General features: G+C 41.5%; 2 protein-coding genes across 2 annotated transcripts; one reads left to right on the forward strand and one right to left on the reverse strand.

Moving 5' to 3' along the window:
* The first annotated feature begins 64 nt into the window (after positions 1 to 64).
* polr1b (RNA polymerase I subunit B) lies at positions 65 to 16,088 on the forward strand. Its single transcript, XM_031296890.2, has 15 exons — positions 65 to 241; positions 859 to 1,026; positions 1,772 to 1,918; positions 2,018 to 2,150; positions 2,288 to 2,424; positions 3,344 to 3,567; positions 5,410 to 5,581; positions 6,043 to 6,214; positions 7,943 to 8,224; positions 10,190 to 10,323; positions 11,062 to 11,232; positions 11,387 to 11,543; positions 12,788 to 12,984; positions 13,075 to 13,325; positions 14,909 to 16,088. The coding sequence occupies exons 1-15, from the start codon at positions 65 to 67 to the stop codon at positions 15,789 to 15,791; spliced, it is 3,405 nt and encodes a 1,134-aa protein (XP_031152750.1). The 3' UTR covers positions 15,792 to 16,088.
* Positions 16,089 to 17,068: 980 nt separating this feature from the next.
* LOC116047874 (N-acetylneuraminic acid phosphatase) lies at positions 17,069 to 23,418 on the reverse strand. The gene is made up of 3 exons (XM_031296899.2): positions 23,264 to 23,418; positions 19,008 to 19,166; positions 17,069 to 18,399 (listed from the first exon to the last, which is right to left on the reverse strand). The coding sequence occupies exons 1-3, from the start codon at positions 23,351 to 23,353 to the stop codon at positions 17,905 to 17,907; spliced, it is 744 nt and encodes a 247-aa protein (XP_031152759.1). The 5' UTR covers positions 23,354 to 23,418; the 3' UTR covers positions 17,069 to 17,904.
* Positions 23,419 to 24,911: the final 1,493 nt, after the last annotated feature.

Genomic DNA, 24,911 nt, shown 5'->3' on the forward strand with positions numbered 1-24,911 from the left:
GGGATGTACATGTACTTCCTGTGTCGCCATGCACATGTGGTAAACAAGCCCTCTGAGTGCAAGCATGGACTCTTCATCAAAGTGGAATAATTTGCCAAAAGGTCCGAGTCTAAAGAATCTGACAGAGGGAGGATTTGGCGTCCTGAAGGAGTCTCAACATGCTGCTGTTCAGGATTTAACAAAAGCTCACATCGAGTCGTTTGACCAGGCTGTCACTGACGGACTCAGCCGCGTTGTGCAGGTCAGTTCAGCTTTCTTTGAATAAAGTTTTAACCACATGCTATATTGTTCCCTTAAGATACAATTAAACGTGTCGACGTGTCAGTTTAGCATTTAATGAAGCTGAAAACTTGTTTATCAAACTACAACGGCTTGTCTTTAAAGTTAACGTCAATTGAAATGACACCCTGCTAATGTCAAGTCAAATAATGTTAGCTTTTTTAAAGCGTGCATTAACGTTAACAGTTAGCATAACTGAACGTTATATGATTTGTTTTTAGCCGTGTTTGCTAACATTTGCTATGAGTAGTTCTCTAATTATGTGTTTTGTCAGTTCTGTTTGAGAAGCTAATTTAGGACACATAACGTTTTCCTTAGATAATTTGTAGCTTGAATCGACTTATGAAAACGAGTGAGCTGTATTTTGGCTTTGCTAGGTTACTAGCATCAATACTCAATGAAAGTTAGCCAGGTAGCTTTCCCCCCTTAAACTTTCACAACTTGTATTGTCCGTTTCAGTGCTCCTGTATACATTTGGTTCTCACACTCAACAACTTTGTTGTTGCTTGGGGTAACCTCCTGTCAGTATTTTCCCCGCAAAGTTTGAAATGTTTTTGTGGTGTGACATATCTTTCTCAGTCCATCCCCCCTTTGGAGTTCACATTCAAAGAGGACAGGATCAGCCTTGCGTTTGTTGAAGCCACCCTCTACAACCCAGTGGTCGCCAAAGGGAGCATCTGCAGGGAAATGAAGGTGTTTCCAGCAGAGTGCAGGGGCAGAAAATGTACATACAAAGGAAAGCTGGTGGTAAGTTTGAGATGTAATTAGTAGTGCTGGGACGCTATGCTTTTGTCCCGATTAGATTCGTTCATGATACAAGGGTGCCGATTCGATTTGTATTGTGATTTTCATTTATTGCTTTTCTAGAAGTATTGCGATTTGGTAGTATTGAGTATTGTGATTTTCTTTTCCTACTGTAACAAAAACACAAGTTGAATAATACACTTCTAGAGACAATATATCATGGGACATTTCTAAAGACTGATATACTGTAATCACTGTACATACAATTTTTGATTCCCCCCCCCACTCCTAGTCATTTTTTGTGTGATTAACAATTGCTTTATTTTTTAACAAAATACAAAACATACAACTCACAACATGAGCACCCCCCCCCCTCGTCATCACCACCCACCCAGACAAAAATCAAGAAAATATGACCCAGTAACTACAATATTCAGAACCATTCAACAGAATAATAACAACATAGACAACGAACGATAAACCAAATAAACACATTTATAAATGAAAACACCATAAGCCCATCATACACATCTCTCCCCAGCACAAAGCTTCTTAGGAGCCCTCCAGAAAGCTCAGGTACTTTCCCCATTTTCTAGTATAGACATCCAACCTGGCAAACCGTTTATATGACATTTTTTCAAACGCTGCCACCCTAGCCCACTCCTAGTAATTGATATAAACTGCATGTGAGGGGCATGATAGCACTCTGGTCAGTTCTTGAACTGCTTGTGTTTTGTATCACTTGCAGGCGGACGTCAGCTGGTCAGTCAACGGAGTTCCCAAAGGCATCATCAAACAGTCCATGGGTCAGGTGCCCATCATGGTGAAGTCCAAGATGTGTAACCTGCACGGCATGTCCCCCAAAGAGCTTGTTGAACACCACGAAGAAGCAGAGGTACAGAGCATTTTAAAAACATTTGCAAGATGAACAGAAATGCATTGCATACAACCATATTTATTAATAAGTTACAAACTCTGTCTTTAAAATGAACAGGAAATGGGAGGTTATTTCATTGTGAATGGAAATGAGAAGGTTATCCGTATGCTGATAATGCCAAGGAGGAACTATCCTATTGCCATGTCAAGACCGAAATGGAAGAGCAGGGGCCAGGGATACACTCAGTTTGGTAAATATAACCTTTTAAGAAAACGTGCAGAAGCACAGTAAAAGTAGTAGTGTAATAATAGTCAATAAGTCACTCAATAATTCCAGCTGCATATATTGCATATCTTTGTGGATGTCATCAGAAATACCTTCTCACAGGTATTTCAATGCGTTGCGTGAAGGAAGAACACACAGCCGTCAACATGAACCTGCATTATCTGGAAAACGGGACCGTGATGCTGAACTTCATCTACCAGAAAGAGCTCTTCTTCCTCCCACTAGGCTTTGCACTTAAGGTAATAACAAGGGTTGTTGTATTTCAGAAATTACCAAGCCTGCAGCATTCATTATTAAGTGAAAAAAAGAGATGTTAAATATCGACATAACAATACCTTAAAACAGTGTTTCTTAAATGGGGGTATGTGTACCCTTAGGGGTACTTTGGAGTACTGCAGGGGTTACTTGACATTTTTTTCAAAATGCTAATTTAAAAATATGTCATGCATAATTCCTAAAATAATTGTACTATAATAATGAATGAATTTATTGATGGATTTTAACCATTTGAAATGCAGCATTTAACCCTCCTGTTGTCCTCGGGTCAAATTTGACCTCTTTTTCTAATTGCCCCAAATGAGCATGGATGGTTTCATACAACGCTCTTAGCAAGTAAAATGAAGCATCGGATCAGTACATTGTTTTATTCAATTTTATAGCATTTGCAAAAAAAACGGTTTAAATAGTTTCAAAACCGTATCCTGACTAAACTTTGACCAAACTTTCCCTCTGATCTTAACTATTAGTCAAAATAATTCACAATTTCTGCTTTTTAACTCAAAAATTGGGTATAATTTCATATAAATGAGGTTAATTGACCATGAATTCGAAGAGAAAAACTGTAAACTAGTGGTAATAAGTTGGTGTAAGTGGTGTATATACAGGTGGTAGTGGGGGGGTGCGGGGTCAAAAATGATTTTAAAAAAAGTGTTCATTTTTAGTTTTGACTCGGGAGGGCAACACAAGGGTTAAATGGAGTAAATCTATCACTACCAGCGCTGTAGTGTACCCCGTACAGACTTTTGTTTTCTACCAAACGTGTTTTGCGCTGGTCGGGGGGTACTACAGTTCAAAAGGGATTACAATAGTGACGAAAGTTTGAGAACCACTGTCTTAAAATCTGTTAATCCAGCTAATTTTTTCTGCACACTTGTCCAGGCGCTGGTGGACTTCACAGACTTCCAGATCTACCAGGAGCTGATCAAGGGCCGCGAAGACAACTCCTTCTATAAGAGCTGTGCGTCGGAGATGCTGCGCGTCGTCATGGAGGAGGGCTGCACCACCCGCGCCAAGGTGCTCGACTACCTGGGAGAGCGCTTCAGGGTCAAGATGAGCCTCCCCGAGTGGTTCACAAACGAGCAGTGCGCCAACTACCTGCTGGAGTACGTTTTTCTGACAGATGTATTTTTTTATTTTTGTTTAATGATTAACATGACACACAAAAACATACAATTTGCAATATGAACATATCCCCCTCCTCCCCATGCATCATCACCACCCACCCAGACAAAAACAAGAAAAGATGACAGTAACTACAATATTCAAGACCGTTAAAAAAAAAGTGTATAAATGACAACACCATAACCCAATCAATCAAGTCTCTTCCCAGCACACAGCTTCTTAGGAGCCCTCCGGACTAGGGATTGACTGATACTGGTTCTTCAAGGCCGATGCGATTTATTAGTAGTTATTGAAACCGAGAACCGATATGCATTTACAATGAAAAAGAAAATCTTTAAGTCAAAATTAAGACTTTGGAATGTTACAAACTCCAACACAAAACCCTTGTGTTGTCTTCCCATCAACCTTGGAAAAAAAACTCTTTTTTTTGCCGTTTTTGCTGCCTTTTTTTCACAGTTTTTGCTTTTTCCAACGTTTTAAACTTTTAAATTTTTCTTCTACACATTTTCAGCGCTTATTTCTAAGTCCCATTTTTTCTGATATAAAACAAAAATTTAAAATGGGTCAACACAAGGGTTTAAATGCTTTAAGCAATTATTTAATAAATGAGAAACTTTCAACATAATAACAGTAAGGGATAGTCATAGTGTGGTGGGCGGGACATTAAGTCAGACTCAGTGGTGAGTGAAACCAAAGCAGAGGGACAGACACAGAGCTGTAGCGGAGCCAAAGTAGCGCACTTTTTAATTCATTAAAGGAGAATTCCGGTCGATTTCACCCCGTAGCTCTGTTGTTTGTAAATTTGGAGTGCTGTCAGTAGCGAGAAAAACAAAAACAATCAACACCGTATTATCCTCCTGCTAGATTTTGCAGCCAACAGGCTTAAACAGTGCAACTTTTAAACTTGTTTTTAGCCTGCAGAGTGGCCGGCTGGAGTTCAACAGCTATCGCACGTGCGCATGCATAAGGTAACCATGGCAACGGTGGTGACATGATACTTTGTTTGAACTTGTAATGACATTTCAAACATGTTTAGAGGCTAAAAACAAGTTTAAAACTCGCCCTGTTTTAAGCCTGTTGGCTGCTAACTCTAGCAGGAGGTTAACACGGTGTAGGCAGCACCGATTGCTTTCGTTTTTCTCGCTACTGACAGCACTCCAAATTTACAAACAACAGAGCTACGGGGTGAAATCGACCGGAATTCTCCTTTTGACTTTATCGGTTATCAGGCAAATAAAACGCAGATACAGATAATCTGCAAACTGCCAAAAAATGGCCCGATAATCGGCCTATCCCTACTCCAGAAAGCTCAGGTACTCCCCATTTTCTAGTATATACATCCAATCTGGCAAACCGTTTCTATGACATTTTTTTTCAAACGCCGCCACCCTAGCCATCTCACAAGCCCTAGTCTGGCTATCATTAACTAGTCTGGACCCAGCTTCTTATGTGCTTATCCATCCTGCTTAGAATTGACCCATCACCCAGAACATAATCTTGTGCTGAATGGAACCTGGGTCTCTGCAATCTGACATAGGTTATCATGTTACCCGGTCCAAAGCTCCTGGACCTTATCACAGGACCATAGGACATGAAGTAATTGCCTGTCCTCTGTCTTACATTTCCAACAATTTAGTGTGTCTTTCAGACCAGTTCTTAACACACTGGAGGGAGTCCAGTAGAAGCGATACGTAATCTTGAACTGGCAGATTTTATTTTATTTTTACCCACAGCCTGACAGAAACAACACGGTTATGTTTTTTTTTTTTTTTTTTTTTTTTGGTTACGCTTTAGTAAAATGAGTTGTGTTGTGTTTTGACCAGCGAGTGCATCTGTATCCACCTCAAGTCAGACGTGGAGAAGTTCTACCTGCTGTGTCTGATGACCCGGAAGCTCTTCACGTTTGCCAAGCAGGAGTGCATGGAGGAGAACCCTGACAGCATCATGTGTCAGGAGGTGCTCACTCCCGGTCAGCTCTATCTCATGTTTATGAAGGTAAGCTCATCCAGGGACTTGAACGAGCACTGTCCTTTTATTGGCCCCTGGCGAGTGCATTACACCGAAGGAAACCAGGCATTCTTCTTGCAAAAAATGTAGAAGCCTTTATTTAAATGGCTATTTCATATTGAAATCTTATTACATCAAAAAGCAGCAACCCACGCGTAGCAGCACAAACGGCCCTCTTCGGGGGGGGTTATTAATTATTATTATTTTTAGATTATTTTTTTGGGGCTTTTCCCTTTTTATTATAGTGACAGTGGATAGACATGAAAGGGGGAGAGCGAGATAGGGGATGACACGCAGCAAAGGGCCGCAGGTTTCGAACCCGGGTCGCTGCAGGACTCAGCCAACATGGGGTGAACGCTCTCACTGGGTGAGCTAGAGGCCGCCCCAATTATTATTTTTTTCTTTGAAATTTTGAGTTATGGATTTAACCCCTTAAATATTCCCAACAGGAGAGAATGGCTGCCTGGTTGCTGTCTGTAAAGCTGTCCTTTGACAAGCGAGGCAGCAGACTGAGTGGAAGACTGAGCGCTGAAAACGTGATGAAGATATTCAACATGGGTACTGACCTGACCAAACCCTTTGAATATCTGCTGGCCACTGGGAACCTCACCTCCAAGACGGGTACGGCCATATGAGTTTAGTATGAGGCTACATCCACACTACTACGTTTTGGTTTAAAAATGAATATCTTTACTAAGTTTACGCCCCGCGTCCGCACTACTTCCGAGCCCGTAAGAGGGAGACATTTGGTAGGGCTGGATCCAAATATTCGTTCGATGGGTAGGTATTCAACTTTCAATTTTGGGATTAGAATATTCAGGGTTTTTTTGTTTGTTTTTTACGTGCAAGCAGGCTCAAATTCCCTGGGGTGTTTTGTCTGGATTAAGCTGCAAGCTAAATGTCCGCTAGCTGCTGGCTAATTTTTGCAGCACTATGTTGTCCATCTCAGCCAAGATCGGAGAAATGTTGAGTTACATGCAAGCAGGCTGATGTTAGTACAGGTCTGTATGGTTATACTGTAGCAGCCTGGTGTCGTTTTCAGGCAATTGTGTAAAGGTAAAGACAGTACGGATGTTCAGAATGCTATTGCTCTAGTGAGGCACCGGCTGGCTGAGCTTTCATTCACAAACACTGCGTCGGTAGTCACTTGTCAGACAGTCCGGCAAAAACGCAGGTCTTTCCATTTGTTTTGAATGCCTGCGGCAAAAAGTTAAGTCTGAATTAACTTTTGGAGAAAAGCAACCCAACGTCAACCTGCTGTGGAGAATCATGTAACCGGAGATCAGACTCGTCTGTCCGTATCACGGCGTGAGAGTCCTGCATCTCAAGCTTGGTCGCCTTTTATTTTCTCTTTTTTTTCAAAGCTGCCTTCAAGTGTGATGGGAAATGTTGGTTTTCCCTGCTGCCACTGCCGAAGCTTCTAATATTCACTGTTGAAAAGCCCCGAAGCTTTGAAGCTCAAAAAATGGTATTCGGTACAGGCCTAACATTTGGAAACACTGCTGCCCCCGGTTTGGTTTGGGAACCCTGGGGTTGCTTTGTAGTCTGGACGGGCAGAAACGGAGATGTTTGGAAACGACGACACACGTCAGTCAGTCTTATCGGTTAGGTAGCTGACATACCTTTCAGGAACCTCATCGTTGGTCCAAGATAATAAATCCCTGCTCTTTCTTTTCCCCATTGTTGTTCTTTCTCCAAAGTGTTTTCTGTATTTTATACATCCATGATTTACAACCGCAGAGTAAAGTCAGACAATCTGCTTCCTGTTTACACCAGCACACGCATGCCTAGCGTGTGTGTGAATGGTCATGTGATATGTGTTGTCAGACGTGTTAATATGGACAGAGATTAAATCTGCTAGTTAAAGTTAAAACTCTTGTGTGGACGGAGATCAATTTTGTCTTAAAAGGACAGTGTAGATGTTAGGGTATAGAAATTAGGGCTGCATAATATATTGGTTTATTTTTTTTAATCGTCATCCCGATATCGTAAACACTCATGAAAGGCTGCAACATATCGTGAAAGACATTGAAAGAAAATATCAGAAGAAAACTGCACTTTAAAATGTAGCTGTCCATTTTTTTAGTGATGCCTTTTTAAATTCAATTCAATGTTCAATAAAAAAATGTTTGAAAAGATTTCCTTAATTTGTTTTAAATTCAACAAGCAATTTGTTATATTTTAGAAGAATACTTAAAGCAGCACTTTAAAATCTGTTTATTTATCGCAAGTAATATCGTTATAGCGATAGTCAACAACATTATTGCATATTTACCTCATATAGTGCAGCCCAAATACAAATGTAGTTAATCTATTAAATAAACACCGTTTCCCACTGTCTGTGCACAGGTCTTGGCATGCTGCAGAACACAGGCCTGTGTGTGGTAGCTGACAAGCTCAACTTCATCCGCTACCTGTCCCACTTCCGCTGTGTGCACAGAGGAGCTGCCTTCGCCAAGATGAGGACCACCTCTGTCCGTAAGCTGCTGCCTGAGTCCTGGGGCTTCCTGTGTCCCGTCCACACTCCGGACGGAGAGCCCTGTGGACTCATGAACCACATGACGGCCATCTGTGAGATTGTGGCCCCGAGCTTGCCCACCACATCCCTGCCCGCTCTGCTCTGTTCCCTTGGTGAGTCAACAATTCGGCTACATTAAGCCATAGGGGTATACATATACACATACGATACATCGATCTGGATCGCTATATCGATCCAATATTATCGATACAAAGTGAAAATATCGATGTATATCGTCATCTTTAAGCCTCGCCTTTATTTTTAAATTCCCACTTTGTATTTATTCTTTTTACTAAAAAGAGTTGTTTTTTGATAATTTAAATGTCTTGATGAGTTTAGTAATGAAATTGTGAAATTATTAGGGCTGTCAATCAATTAAAAAACGTAATCTAATTAATTACATACTCTGTGATTAATTAATCTAAATTAATCACATACATAATTGTTGCTGTGAAAGTATTTTAAATAATTCAATTCAAATGAATCAATGAATAATCAGCATTAGTGATATTAAAGTTAAAAAAAAATCTTTATATTATTATTTTCGGCTTGTTTATTGCTAAGGCCATATGGTCAAAATTAAATGATTTTAATAATAATGCACAACCAGCAGATGGGAAAAGGGCATTTAACATTACCTTTGAATGCACCACGAGGCTGTAGGTTACCAGTTTCATTGAACGCACCGTCTGTGTTTTTCCGACAACGGCAGCTGCAGACTGCAGACAGGTGTTGGAATCCTCTACAGTGAAATACAGTCAAACTTTACACCGTTCAGCGTTAGCTGTCAGCATTTTAACCGTGTTTAATCCAGCTACTAGCTAGCGGTAGGCTAACGTTAGCTGCTGTCGAGTATAGTGTTAACTAGCGTCACGTGCAGCGATGTTTCTGTTGCCTGTACTGTATGTTTCAGAGAATCTGAGAGAAGCGCAGTGGCACCGAAATGAGGTCAATATGGAATGGATTAATCTGCGTTATTTTGACAGCCCTAGAAATTATATTTAAGTTCCTTTTTGTAAATATATATAAATGTATCCATCCATCTTCGTCCGCTTATCCGGTCTCGGGTCGCGGGGGTAGCAGCTCCAGCAGGGGACCCCAAACTTCCCTTTCCCGAGCCACATTAACCAGCTCCGACTGGGGGATCCCAAGGCGTTCCCAGGCCAGGTTGGAGATATAATCCCTCCACCTAGTCCTGGGTCTTCCCTGAGGCCTCCTCCCAGCTGGACGTGCCTGGAACACCTCCCTAGGGAGGCGCCCAGGGGGCATCCTTACCAGATGCCCGAACCACCTCAACTGGCTCCTTTCGACGCGAAGGAGCAGCGGCTCTACTCCGAGCTCCTCACGGATGACTGAGCTTCTCACCCTATCTCTAAGGGAGACACCAGCCACCCTCCTGAGGAAACTCATTTCGGCCGCTTGTACCCTGGATCTCGTTCTTTCGGTCATGACCCAACCTTCATGACCATAGGTGAGGGTAGGAACGAAAACTGACCGGTAGATCGAGAGCTTTGCCTTCTGGCTCAGCTCTCTTTTCGTCACAATGGTGCGATAAATTTATATAAATGTATGTGTGTGTTAAATGGGCTTATGTATTACCTCGTATCGGTCGCAGGCCGCTGCATTGGATCGAATCGAAATCGTACCGTGGCAGACTTTGTGATATTGGCAAATATTTAATCATTGTCCAAAGAATCAATGTAGTATTGTATCGTGATTAAAATGTGCGACTTACTGGGGCGGCCTCTAGCTCACCCAGTAAGAGTGTTTGCCCCATGTTGGCTGAGTCCTGCAGCAGTGCGGGTAGAATCCGACCTGCTGCCCTTTGCTGCGTGTCATCCCCCCATCTCTCTCCCCCTTTCATGTCTATCCACTGTCACTGCATAATAAAGGGAAAAAGCCCCAAAAAATAATAAAAAATGTAAAAAAAAAAAAAAGTGTGACTTACACCCCTTAAAAGCTATGAGGCACAAATACATTTTGGATCAAATTGACGATTCTGTCTGACGCATTTTAAAGTACATGTCAGTGGGCTGAGTTGCAATAGTACAAAATCTGTTCTGTCTCTGGCGCTTAAGGTGTTACTCCAGTGGATGGATCTCCAGGCCAAGCCTTTTCCGACTGCTTCCCCGTGGTCCTGGACGGTGCTGTGGTAGGCTGGGTGGAGACGGAATTAGCCCCGGTTGTGGTCGACTCACTGCGCAGGTTCAAGGTACGTCAACTGTATAAGGTATACCGTGTCCACTATGGGTGGGAAAAACAATCATATGTCATGATTTGTTTGCGAAAAAATAGGACTGGACGCGCTCAACTCACTTAGATACTTAGAAAGCTTTGAATAATCATAAATAAAGCTACTAGGACTGCACTCCAATTTGATAGTTTATTGCCACACAACGGAAGTTTCGGGCAGCGCCCTTCCTCAGCGTGTGCACAGACTGTTAAATGATTTTTTTTTGGCAAACATTTTTTGATTCTTTTCCCTAGAATCTTTTATTTTTATTTTTTTTTTAAACCAATGATTCACCTAAATATTTTCTGTTTATACGGTACAGCCGACGTTGACTACATCATATCCGTTTCCAGCAAAACAGACGGAAAGCAGAAAATGCAGAACATCCATGTTATGTACTTCTTTACAAATGAAAAATGTCTGACTGACATGTGATTATTCTTCTTAGAAAACAATTAGTTTTTAGAAATGTCTCATGATATATTGTCTCTAGAAGTGTATTATTCATATCTTGTTTTCGTTAAAGAAGGAAAAGAAAATGGCAATACGCAACACTATCGAATCGCAATACTTGTAGAATGCCAATAAATGAAAATGGCAATACAAATCGAATCAGCAGCCATGTATCATGAAAGAATCGAACGCCCTGGTGTCAACTGTCTGTACCACCCACACTGTGTGTGCAGGAAAACTGATATTTCAAACAAATACCTTCAGGTGCTAAAAGAGAAGAAGATCCCTCCCTGGACTGAGATTGTTCTGGTTCCAAAAACAGGCAAGGCCAGCCTGTACCCAGGCCTGTTCCTCTTCACAACACCCTGCCGCATGGTGCGGCCCGTACGCAACTTGGCTCTTGGCAAGCAAGAGTTGATCGGCACCTTTGAACAAGTATGTGTACACTATGATTTTAAAAAAAAAAAAAAAAAATGACGTGGTCATTATATTAGCAAGATATCTGAAGCACACAACTGTGAATGTTAATTTGTTTTGCATATCGGTTGCTGAAACTTTTGTTTAATAGTCTTTTTCTCTGTTGCTCTAGCTTTACATCAATGTAGGCATCATGGAGGATGAGATCGAGCCCGGAGTGACCACACACCAGGAGCTCTTCCCTCACAGTATGCTCAGCGTGGTGGCTAACTTTATTCCCTACTCGGACCACAACCAGAGTCCTAGGAACATGTACCAGTGTCAGATGGGTAAGTCTTAAGACGACTGTTAAGGCGCTGACACAGTAGGCCGAAGCCGAAGACAAAGAACTATTGGCGACGAAGACCGACTGTGGCATCGCCTGTGTTTTAGTCAGGATCAAGGAAGCTCATTTCCAAATAATTGCCTGACACCGGCGTGATGTCCCTCTCCTTCTGCTCTCTCTGTGTGTGTTGCCGTTCCCAAAATCCCTTCTCTTCGGGAAACAACAACAAACTTCGAGCCAGCAAGCTAAAAGCTGAAAATGGCAAGTTTTAAAGAAAATTTGGATCGTGCAACAAGGCAGGCTTGCTTGATTCTTTCAGTGAATGATTGTAAAGATTTACAAAGAATATGTTTACTTTACTATCTAACTGGGAGGTTTTGAGATTGATGAAATTGCTGTGGACGAAATACACACAGCGATACACTGGAGCAAATTATGTTTAATCATGTATCCAGCTAATTTAAATAGCTCACATTACTGTATTGTGTGAGCAGTTAACTTAATTTAATGTTGTACGTGGCATTTTCTTTTGCGGGGTGCAAATGTACCACCAAAACAAGTTGGTTCACGAGGCTAATTAGCAGAGCCACCGTCGCTGCGTCCAGAGCTTAGCGCCGGCCAAGACGATTATGATTGGTTTAAAGAAATGCAAACAACCCAGAGTGTTTTTTTTCTCCTATCCCAGAATGTATGTGTGGTGTAGCCAGACCTTACTCCACAGGGCTGTGGAGACCATATAGATAAACCGTTGCTATGATACATAAAACAAAACAGCATTTTATTTACTTTTCATATATTACTTTTTTTTTTTATATCCTGTGTAAATTATTTTGGTTATTTCAGTCCGTTTTATATTACATACATATTGTATGTTTACTGTCCGAGTTTGTTTTGCACTGTAGTTGAGCCACATCTATGTTGATTTTCTGTCATGACAGACGATAAAGTTTTCTGAATCTGAAAATTTGCCCAAATCAGCTAGTGGCAGCACAGAGCCTCTGCTTCATTCCCTGTGAAACCGCAAAAACTACGGCGACGGGCGCTCATCGTCGTGCCTAACTTATGACCGACGGCCGACCGACCTTTTCCCTTGTGTGTCAGCACCTTTGGGGGCCCCGTGCACCTACACAGGTGCATAGGCCGATACAATTTAAATACTTCAGTCTTTTTATTACCATTTTGAGCTGCTGTGAAGCATTAGTCATGACACATTGTGTCCATCAGAGATGAATCCCCTTCTCTTTTCAGGTAAGCAGACAATGGGCTTCCCCCTGCACTCCTTCATGGATCGCTCCGATAACAAGCTGTACCGGCTGCAGACCCCACAGAGCCCACTGGTCCGGCCCTACATGTATGACCACTACAACCTTGACAACTACCCCAGCGGAACAAACGCCATCGTGGCCGTCATATCCTACACAGGCTACGACATGGAAGATGCCATGGTGAGGAAAACACAACAGTCACTGTCATTTTTTTTTTCCTGGTAGAAAAGCAGAGTGAAATATAATTGTGACACAATTTGATCATATTAGATTGTGAACAAGTCGTCATGGGAGAGAGGCTTTGCCCACGGAAGTATCTACAAGACTGAGCTGGTGGACCTGGCAGAAAAGGTGCGGGGAGAAGACAGCGTGGTGTTTGGGACCAAGCCAGGTGACCCCAAAGTAAACGACAAACTGGACGCTGACGGACTGCCATTCATTGGCTCAACACTTCAGTACGGAGACCCCTTCTACAGCTACATCAACCTCAACACTGGCCAGACCTTCGTCAACTTCTACAAGTAATTTCATCATCAGAAAAACATTCTTTAGTGTATTTAATTTAGGGCTGCAGCTAACGATTATTTTTGTAATCGAATATTCTAGCGATTATTTCATCGATTAATCGAGTAATCGGATAAAAAATGATTTTGCCTTAACCTCTCAAGGATCACTGTACCGTGGACGGCACACTGTGTGGCTGTGGCGTCCCTGTAACCTCCATTCACGAACGTTTTTATAAAGCATTAAATCTTCAAAATATACAGCCATGCGACACAACAATTGAAAGCTTATGATTCAATTAAGCCCACGTACAAAGCATAAGATGATTTATAGCAGTTACACAACTGTTATAAAACGTAGCTTCTTACCGATTTTTCCTGCTAAAAGCTAAGGAGTTAGCCATCACGGGGGTGTCTTTGGTGTCTTTTTAGCCTTCAGAGGAGTTTTTCTATCCAGCCTGGAAGTTGTGCCTTTTTTCGGAATTGTTGAGCAATAAATCCAAACTCTTACATCCTAGATTTATCCACTTGATGTCCATAATTTATCACGTTTTCGGTCATTACTGCCGCAAGCTCCGTGCTACAGTCTAGCATAATTCTCCCATGATGCTTTGCGAGATTGTGTTGACGTCTTTTAACCAATGGGAAGGCAGGTCCGTCATACAAAGACTATGTAGTTGAAAAGAGAGATCACTCCAGCGAATCTGAGCGAGAACAAAGGCTATATAGTAGGAAAGATAGGTCACTCCATCTATCTAGTCATATCAACTCACGACATTAGGCTACAACCGCTAAAAATACTGCACGTTCTAGCTAGCGCTAGTACGTTAAGCTAACATCAATACGTTACCTTGTGTCGGCTGGGCTTGGTGAGCTGACACTAACAACAGGATGTTTTCGGCTCAGGTATTGGATCATAGTTGATGTGCTGTTGTGGTACGTAAGTTGTAAGTTCTACTTTGCAGTACACACATTGTACCTTGTTACCTTCTTTTTTTAGTTTGAAATGATCCCAAACCTTTGACATTTTTTGCCTTTTCCTGGCGGTATCTTGGCTGTCCACCATCGCGCCACTGAATGTTGTGTGCGTCGTTAACGGTGCGTGTGAAACAATGACTGAGCGGAGCGGGCCGCATAACGCGACTGATTGGAATTAAACGAAGCTTCGAGGCAGAGAATTTGCCTCGAAGCTTTTTTGTAATCGAATTATTTGAATTATTCGAGTAATCGTTTCAGCCCTAATTTAATTTTGCAGCTAAACCTTTTCAAATTACTGGTACCGTCCTCGACTAAAGAAATTCTTAGTCTACTAACACCCACAGGATTTTGTTGACTAACTGATTTAAATCGACAGATCTGTAAAAAAATGAGTTTCTCCAGAGTCATGCAAAAGCACCCTTTTAAATCTTGTTCTTTACCACAGATGTGCTGATAGGTTTCTTTGATATAAGTCACTCAGCATGAAAAAGGTTATGAACATGACTAATAGACTAAAGAAATCTTAGTCTACTGAGAACAAAACGACCGATTAGGCGACTAAAAAGGGGCAGCACTACAATTTACAAACCACAATCTGAATGTGTTTTGTTTTTTTCTCCTAGGAGTCAAGAGGCCTGCGTTGTGGACAATATAAAGATCTGCAGCAACGACACTGGCTCAGGCCGTTTCAAACGTGTCTGCATCACCATACGAGTGCCACGAAACCCCACCATCGGGGACAAGTTTGCCAGTCGCCACGGCCAGAAGGGAATCCTGAGCCGCCTGTGGCCGGCCGAGGACATGCCCTTCACAGAGAGCGGCATGGCCCCCGACATCCTGTTCAACCCGCACGGCTTTCCCTCCCGCATGACCATCGGGATGCTGATCGAGAGCATGGCCGGCAAGTCGGGCGCCCTGCACGGCCTGAGCCACGACGCCACGCCCTTCACCTTCTCCGAGGAGAGCTCGGCGCTCGAGTACTTTGGCGAAATGCTCCGGGCGGGCGGATACAACTTCTACGGCACGGAGAGGCTCTACAGTGGAGTGAGCGGCCTGGAGCTGGAGGCCGACATTTTCATCGGAGTCGTCTACTACCAGCGGCTGCGTCACATGGTCTCCGACAAGTTCCAGGTGAGGACCACGGGAGCGCGGGACAAGGTGACCAATCAGCCGGTGGGAGGCAGGAACATCCAGGGAGGCATCCGTTTTGGGGAGATGGAGCGAGACGCCCTGCTGGCCCACGGCTCGTCATTCCTGCTTCACGATCGCCTCTTTAACTGCTCGGACCGATCCGTGGCTCAGGTGTGCGTCGACTGCGGCAGCCTGCTCTCCCCTCTCTTAGAGAAACCACCACCCTACTGGTCGGCCATGCGCCACCGTAAGACTGTCTGCACTCTGTGTGGTAAAAGCGACTCTATAGACTCAGTGTCTGTCCCTTATGTGTTCCGCTACTTTGTAGCCGAGCTCGCAGCAATGAACATCAAAGTCAAATTAGACGTTAAGTGAATTTTGCAGGACCACCGGTAAAGATGCATGTCTTAAACGTGATGAATCAAAATAAGTTTATTATAAAACTGCTGTTTGTTTGATTAAAATTGGTCTTTATACCCTATGAAGCTGCTACAATTAACCATGCTAAATAAAGATTAAAAAAATAAACTGTAAAGCCATGTGTGTAAGAATAGCCAGGAGCCTGAGAAGTTAATCTCCTTCGTCAAAAGTGTTATATTAGCCAAGATTTTGAGGAAATGACAGAAAAGCAGCATACGATGGAATGAATGTGTTGACATATTTTAAAGGTGTGTAAAAAAAAATAACCCAAAGGTCTTTTTGTACAGTCACACTGAGTGTTGAATAAAAATGCTGTACCATTGTACCAATTATTCAGATCCTTTACTTAAATCTACATTGTGTAATTTTTGTAGTTGATTTGTAGTAGCAGTCAAAACGCGATTGGAATGGGAGGGGCTAGAAAGTAATATTCAGTTGGATGTCATATACAGTTTCACTGCTAGATAGGAGAAATTCTTACACAATGTAGCTTTAAGTAAAAGTACCAACTCACACTCCATGTGGATTCTGCAAATAATAGTCCTGCTTTAAAATGATATCCAAGTAAAAAAAAAAAAAAACGTATTATCAGCAAAATGTACTTTAAAGTAAAAGTACTCATCCTGTGTGCCATATTATGTTGTTAGATTGTTGATGCATCAAAACATAAGTAGAATTTTGTAGCTGGGTAATCGTGGAGCTAGTTTAAACTACTAACCTTTTGAATCTTTAACAATCTATTTGATCAATGTATCGTGTTTCTTTCAATGTACATCCTTAATCTGTACAGTAATTACAGCTGTCAGAGATGTAGTGGAGTAAAAAGAACAGTGCTTCCCTCTGAAATGTAGTGGAGTACAAGTAAGGAAGTACAATTTTGAAATACTTGTACTTAAGTGCAGCTGTGTGAGTAAATGGTTCATACCTGAGTGCCCACACTTGTGCTGCTGACCGAATCTTACTACAGGCTCCATGTAGTCCTACAATGACAATATGTTAGCGTGTAAGATCCCTAGCAGAATGCATAAAACAAGTGAAAAAGCACCCATGTTGAATTTTGTAAAATTAATCATTAAGGCTGGGTATCATTCAAATTTGATACCAATACCGTAACTTTGATACAGGTTCCTGAACGGTACTTTTACCAATTTAAAATCCATTTTAACAAAAAGAAATGACAACATTACGGCACTTACTACGTGGGCCCCGTCTCTGTGTAACGTCGAGTTTTCCCTGCGTGTCTCTACGACGTGCAACGACAGCAGTTTTCAGAGTTTGAGCTATTGAACTCAGGAAAGAGGTACAGGGTTCCTCTGTGCAAATATAAGGTATAAGCACTCATTTGTTCCTCTCTCAGTCAAGCTCATTAATGAGCAGCGATGAACGTATGACTATGAAGTCATTAATGTATATCTGTGACTGAGTGTATGTATGAATGGAGGAATGAATGCACATTTATAACAATGTATGGATATTTATGAATGGATAAATGAATGTTTATTTTATGACTGAATGCATGGATGCTTATGGAAGTAGGAATGAGTGTTTGTAAGGCATGTATGGGAGAACAGAAGAATGTAGGAAGGATGGCTTTTTTGCACAAGTATAGAAAATGGTAATTTGCATAGCTCTTTGAGTAGCCCAAATGTTTACTGTCCATTTGTCTTTTAATTGTTTTAACCCTGTGCTTGTTGTGTGTCTCTGTTGTAACTCTTGCAGCAATTTCTCTCAGCGTCCAAAACAAATTTCTCCTTTCTCCTGACTAATAAAGGTACTTTGACTTTGAGCAAATCACCAGCATTATTAGATCTTGGTAGATGCATGCTGCATGCTTATTGGCTCACTGACGCTGATGAGATTTACTACTTAGGTATTGAAATTTGGTATTGAATGACGAGGCATTTTTCGATACTCAATACTATGGAGGCAATTCAGTCTGTCTAAATTTGGTACCCAGCACCATTATTAACAGCATTCATGTTTTAACATTTCCATTCCAACTAAAGAAAATCCCACAAAATTCCCCTCATTCACTTGTATTACACACGGTTTCAATCACCAGTTGTCATTATTCCAGTTGTTGCAGAATATCTGGCAGGTCCAACACAGTAGGGATAGTGTAGTCTGGTTTCACTGAACCATCGGGCACAGCGCCTCCTGCACTGCTGATCCAAACGGTAGCCCGTACTCTAGCGTTAAAGCCCCCCTGAATATCTGTGTCCAGAGAGTCTCCCACCATGACACAGTCCTGGGCCTCCACCTCCAGCATGTTGAAACACAAAGTGAAGATGGAGGCGAATGGTTTCTGCTCCGCGTGTTCTCCCCCGATCACGATGGCGTCGAAGAACTCCTCGCATGCGACTGCCTCCACTTTCTCCCTCTGAGTGCGAGCTTCCCCGTTGGTCAGCAGCAGCAGCTTGTATCCGCTGCGCAGTTGTTTCAGGAGACTGCAGATCTCAGGGGACAGACTGAGAACCTCCAGGCGACTGTTTTTCCACAGGTAGTAGCACTTAGCGGCCAATGAGGGTGTGGAACAACTGCCCACAGCTTCCTGGATGTAGGCCTGTAACAATTATTACATAATTGTCTCATCGCAATTTTTTATGTTTCTTTGTTTAACTTTAATTAATGAATTAAATTAATTGCTAACTCCTAAGGGCTATGACTGTTGATGATAATTGTCAATTTGTTTTTTTGGGGGGCATTTCCACCTTTAATGGACAGAACAGCTAGGTGTTAAAGGGGGGAGAGAGAGAGGTGGAAGACATGCAGGAAATCGTCACAGGTCGGACTCGAACCCTGGACTTCTGCGTCGAGGCATAAACCTCTACGCATATGTGCGCCCACTCCACCAACTGAGCTAACTCGGCCACACAATAATTGTCAATTTTATGTTCATTTAAGAAGAAAAAAATACAATGTTTTATGTGATAAAAAGGCATGGTTTACTTAATAGGCTGTGTACCTGTGTTATTACATTATCTGGGTCACATAACCGAGATATAACCAAAAGATGAATCCTGGGATTCATTCCAAACTTGAATTTCTTTGAAAAAGTAATACATAAAAAAACATTTTTAAAATTTGACTGAAAGAGACAATTATATTATGAATCACAATTATTTCTGAGATTAATTGTACGGCAAAATTTTGGAATTGTTATAGCTCTACCTGTATGCTCTCCTCCCAGTGACCCACCCGGACCTCATCGATGGATCTGCCGGCTGACGGGTCAAAGCACTCATGGAAAAGCTTCTGCTTGAACTCGTCACAAATGCTGCTGATGGTTTTGTCGTCAAGGGCCAGTGTGCTCTTCAAAAGTTCACTGGTCTGTAAGATTCAAACACAACAGATAACACTTTAAAATTGAAAATGAGTATATCTAATTAAGCGAGAAACCACGAGGTCAGCCTCGAGATTGTTTTAGAGGTTCAGGCCAGAGATCTTCATTATGGGGTCCTCAGTGTTATTGCAGATACAGTTCATCCTAAGGATTCAGTGTGCCACGTGTATGATTAACATTAAAACATGATTTATAAAATCAATCCAATAATTATTAGAAAAAAAAAAAAGGTATGTGTAAAATCTTTAGGCCGCCCTACGAGTTATTGTAGGCCCAGTTTAATAGGTAACTTAATTTTATAAAATATCTAGCGCAAATCTTTTCCCAGGCTACGCCCCTAGCCTGGGAAAACCCTGACGAACTTCCGGCAAAATTGAGATTTGCTCTGCAATCAGTCTGGCCAAGAACGCATTCAAGCCCATTTCTAATTTTTCCAAATGGGAGGCACCAATCACAACCGTTGAGGTGGGCTTCACACGATGATAGCACAGCAACGGCAAGCAGCTTTTTGTTTACATTCAATTTTATTTATAGTATCAAATCATAACAAGAGTTATCTCAAGACACTTTACAGATAGACTAGGTCTAGACCACACTATAATTTACAAAGACCCAACAATTCCAGTAATTCCCCCAAGAGCATGCATTTAGTGTGACAGTGGTGAGAAAAAACTCCCTTTTTGGAAGAAACCTCGGACAGACCCAGGCTCTTGGTAGGCGGTGTCTGACGGTGCCGGTTGGGGGTGTGATGAACAGTGGCAATAACAGTCACAATAAAGATAATGGAACAACGTGACGGCGACCGAAGTGCAGCAACCCGTTGATGCCGCTGTCGCTGTTACGTCACCCGGATTGTTCGTCTGATTGGTTGGACTATCTACGGTGGCCGAGAGGGGCAAACGCCCTGCAACTTAAGAAAACACACGCAAATAGACAAAACACAAGCAAATTAAGAAAACAACTTCATTAATTTGACAACACATGTGCAGCATTCAGCAAACGCGCTGCAAATACACACAACACAACCAAATAGATAAACGCACTGCAAATATGAAATTATGCAAAAAGAAAAGCACACCAACCCAGAAAACAAATGCAATAAAAAAACGCTGCATCCAGATTACACAACGGAAGTTCTCCAGACCTCTAGAGGGAGCACAGCTAGTGGAACAGCTGGATTTTCGACCTCACGGGGAGAGAGGGAGGGAGAGAGAGAGAGAGAGAGAGAGAGAGAGAGAGAGAGAGAGAGAGAGAGAGAGAGAGAGAGAGAGAGAAACTGCATAGACTGTAAATATTAAATCTATGTTTGAGATCTGTTTTCTCTCGTTTGGTGGGTGTGTCTTGGCTCAGGTCAGGTGATACTCAATCAGCAGAGACGTCTGTAAACTCGTGGTGATAAAACATTTAAAACTGCATCAGCGTTTAACGTTGACGTTTGTTTAAGCCATATTACATGAGAGGGTTTAATTTCGAGGTCCGAAATTACTGAAGTGTAGGCCTCCTCAAGTGTAATATTGTGATTATACAACAACGGTTACCAACAAAATAAGTGATCAATCTGTATTCATATTGTGGAGCAATTCGCTCTTGAGATACAAAAAACAGACAGGATTTCTAGTCCCTCCCTGTTAGTAAACCAGCCAATTTACCGTGGGATTTATCAAACTGAATAAATCCCGCCCGCACATATAAACACAAAACTGCTTTGCTAACTCCATCGTGTTGTAAGTAAGACATCTGCTGAAAAAGTTATTGTATTCATCAGCATGATTGCCGTACTGTTTAGTTCACAAACATCCAACACACCAAAGTACAAACACATAGCGGACCAGACGCGAGCTTTTATTTTGAAAAGCCGAAGCTCGGGACAGCACCAGCCGGGAGGGCATGAGACGGGAGCATAGACTGTATATTAATAATATATTATGTTATTAATAATAATAATAATAATAATAATAATAATATGAATTTAATATCGGTTAATAACGGTAGAAAATCCAGCTGTTCCACTTAGCTGCTCCCTCTAGAGGTCTGGAGAACTTCCGTTGTGTAATCTGGATGCAGCGTTTTTTTGTTGCATTTGTTTTCTGGGTTGGTGTGCTTTTCTTTTTGCATCGTTTCATATTTGCAGCGCGTTTATCTATTTGGTTGTGTTGTGTGTATTTGCAGCGCGTTTATCTATTTGGTTGTGTTGTGTGTATTTGCAGCGCGTTTATGTATTTGGTTGTGTTGTGATATTTGCAGCGCGTTTGCTGAATGCTGTGCATGTGTTGTCAAATTAATGAAGTTGTTTTTCTTTTTGCATCGCTTCTTTTTTCGGGGTTTGCGTGCTTTTCTTTTTGCATCGTTTTTTATTTGCAGTGCGTTTATGTATTTGGTTGTGTTGTGGTATTTGCAGCGCGTTTGCTGAATGCTGCGCATGTGTTGTCAAATTAATGAAGTTGTTTTCTTAATTTGCTTGTGTTTTGTCTATTTGCGTGTGTTTTCTTAAGTTGCAGGGCGTTTGCCCCTGTTGGCCACCGTAACTATCCAATTGCGCCCAGAGGCATTTGAGCGGCGTCCGTTGGTGATGCTCCCTTTGGAAATGGGCTGTGAATGAACCTTCCCCAGACCCACTCTCAGTTACAACGGACAAGGGTCTGGTGTCAACCAGGCTAGTAAGGACGTCCTGCTCCTTCTCTCTTTCATTTAAGGGGGTCCTTGTCTTAAAAAACATTGAAGACCCTTGGTTTAGGCTTAAGTGCAATACAACCGTCAACTTTCGACATTCTATGACTGCTTGTAAAATATTTAAAAAATAAAAAAAAAGTAATGACTTCTCATCTCTTGAGGAACATTATGGACAACATTGCCAGATGATTTAAATTGGTTATTTATTGTTATAAACTTTAACTGTAAGCTGTATATTTATGTGCACATTGTAAAAAAAAAAATACTCCCTGTACTGTTACTTTTTTGTATTGTAATAATACTGTGTTGGTAATAAAGTCTGTCAAAAAAAGAAAAGAAAAAGAGAACAGTGGTGCCCAAGTTAATTTGTAACACCTGTGCTTTTCCTGCTCTCACAATTCAAAAGCTCTGCTGTGTAAAAGGCCTGTCAGTGTACATGCCCACACAGTAGGAGAGTGGGGACGGTTGCAATATGTGGCAGTTGCAACATTGCTGATTTCTCCAATCAGGAATGAGCTAGAGTCATGAAACTCCTAATGCACATGCTCAGTAGGCCCCTCCATCCGTCTGGAAGTTAACAGCCACATGTCATCGTTCCTTATGGGAGAACTGAAATTCAAGGTGAAAAAGTAGTTTTTACGACCAGATTTTTTGTCATACTGTCTAAACTGTTTAAGTATTGATCTTTATCATTACCGTATATAGTTTGAATGTGCAGTTTCTTAGCTCTTAACAGACTTCAGTACCATGTGTTAAAGCTAATGTGTTAGGCTAGCATCACTAGTCCCCATAGTTGTTGCAACATTTTTCAGGGTCCATTTGAGTTCAAATGACTTCCATATTATCATATGTACACATGTTGCAGCAGTATGGGCAGGTAGGTGACATATATGGGTTTAAAATATATATTTTTTGTCTTTCTAATACAAACGGTTGCTGAGAAACTGAAGGAAATGTAAAAAGTGTTGCAACTGCCCACACTCTCCCCTACCTTTTATCAAGTCAATGCAGAGTCCTGAGAGGAGGTGCGAAAACACCTGTGTGGGTGGACCCCTTGTGTGCGTAGTAAATAGGCTTTAAGCGAAGTACAGGTGTCTCAAAATTGTAATATAGTAAATGTAGTTAATTTACTTTACACCACTGACAACAGTTACACACCATTATAAAAACAAATAAAAAATGGACAGCGGTGAAATAATATGTTCTGGCTAAAATTAAAGCTTGTTAAATTAGCTTTTACAGTAAACAATCATCACACCTATTTAGCAACCTGAATTAAATTAACGTTATCGTCTGCATGGTAGTTAGAGACAAGTCACCAGTCTACGTAGTACGTTGAACGCGTATAGTAACGTACGTTACAAATATGGAAGCTAACTTTAAATGCTACATGAAGAATATCAGACTTTATCACCTTTTGTATGGCCACTCTACCTGCCCGACTTGTTTCAACGAGCGTGTTGTCCAAGTCAAACAATATCGCCTTCACAGCTTTACCGTCCATTGCCGCAACACACTGTTCATGCTACACAAATACTAAATACACTGCGGAAGTACTGCCGGGTAAACTGCATGATGGGAGTTGTAGTTCTGATAAATGCGAGACTGTTGCAGTAAGCATACTTGCGAGCTTATTCCTCGAGAGGGCGCCATTAAATCAAATATTTTTTTGCAAGCAGTTCATAAGATTTATAATGTGCTCTCCACACGGACTAAGCGCTGATTTCCGCTGCTCCACTTATAATGACTTTATACATGTAATTACATGAAACCTTGTTTGTGTCATTTAAAGGAAATATAGGCAAGAGAGCTGCTTATATATAAGCAATAGAAATGTACAAATATTACAGTTTCAAAGTATACGCACATGACACATTAAAACACTCCATAGAAATATTAGTGAATATAAGTGGTTATTTTGTTAGAAAAAAAGGCCAAAATGGAGAACTTTGCCTTATTTGACCCACCACCACACACCACTCACCATTTTCCATAATGTTGTGTTTCCATTATGACAAGTTTTCCATTTGGCTATAACCGAAACCTGCTTATATTTCACTCCAAAATTATTTATAGAAAGGAATTATCAAAATGAAAGGAAAACAATGTGTATTATCACTTCTAATTAAATGCCCTATGTCACTCTGGACTATGCATATTGCCATTTCAAACACATTCCGTGACGCCCTCTTTCAAAATCAAAACATACCTCAATTCTTATGCAACCATGTCCTCTCTCATCTGGCAATGGGCCAGAGGTTGACACGCAACAGTGTGCAGTGTGCCTGTTGCACCAGCAGAAATCACAATAATCCTTTCTTGCATTACCTGACAGCATTTGGATTGCAGCTCATGTGCTTGTGTCTTTAAGAGAAACCTGACCTAATCATTTCAATTACCTTGGACAGAAAAATGAGATAAACTATAAATCAAGGAATGGTGTGAGAGGCCTAACCTGCTATTATCTATCAGAACAAACAACACCTACCGCTTGCATGTGAAGGAGAAATGTGCTTGATTAAATGACAGACGTGAGGCAAATGAGCTCAAAACCTTCTTTTTTTATTACCCTTAACCTTAAAAAAGGGGAAGAGAAACATAAACAGTGGATCTGTGAAGAGTGAACTTACAAGTGTAAAGATGGAATTTCCCTTTTGATGTAGAGGGGGGCGAAAAAGAAGCAAATGACTGGTCGCGTGTGACTCTTCCAAGAAAGTGCAGGCATCTGAAGGACCGGTGAGGCCTGGTGTCTTTGTCTGCACGACACCATTCCTCTTTTATCTGTGTGGGTGGCCGTGGCTGCACATAGTCACACGCTATCTCTCAGCTGGGCAACAATCCCCTGCAAAGGCCCGTTATTAAGGGTGTCATTCCAGCAAACACCTCGTAGCTTTGCAAGCTAACACTTGAGTATTGAGTATTTTTTAAAATACTAACAATTTCAATATGAAATAGCTATCTAAATAAAGGCTTTTTTAGCTTTTTGCAGAAAAGAAGAGTGCCTTGGAACCTTTCTTCTTTTTTGAATATTTGCGTTCCCTTCTAAAGAGCACCTTCGTTAT

This window comes from Sander lucioperca, chromosome 15 (assembly GCF_008315115.2).
Source record: "Sander lucioperca isolate FBNREF2018 chromosome 15, SLUC_FBN_1.2, whole genome shotgun sequence".
In the NCBI taxonomy this organism is placed as follows: domain Eukaryota; kingdom Metazoa; phylum Chordata; class Actinopteri; order Perciformes; family Percidae; genus Sander; species Sander lucioperca.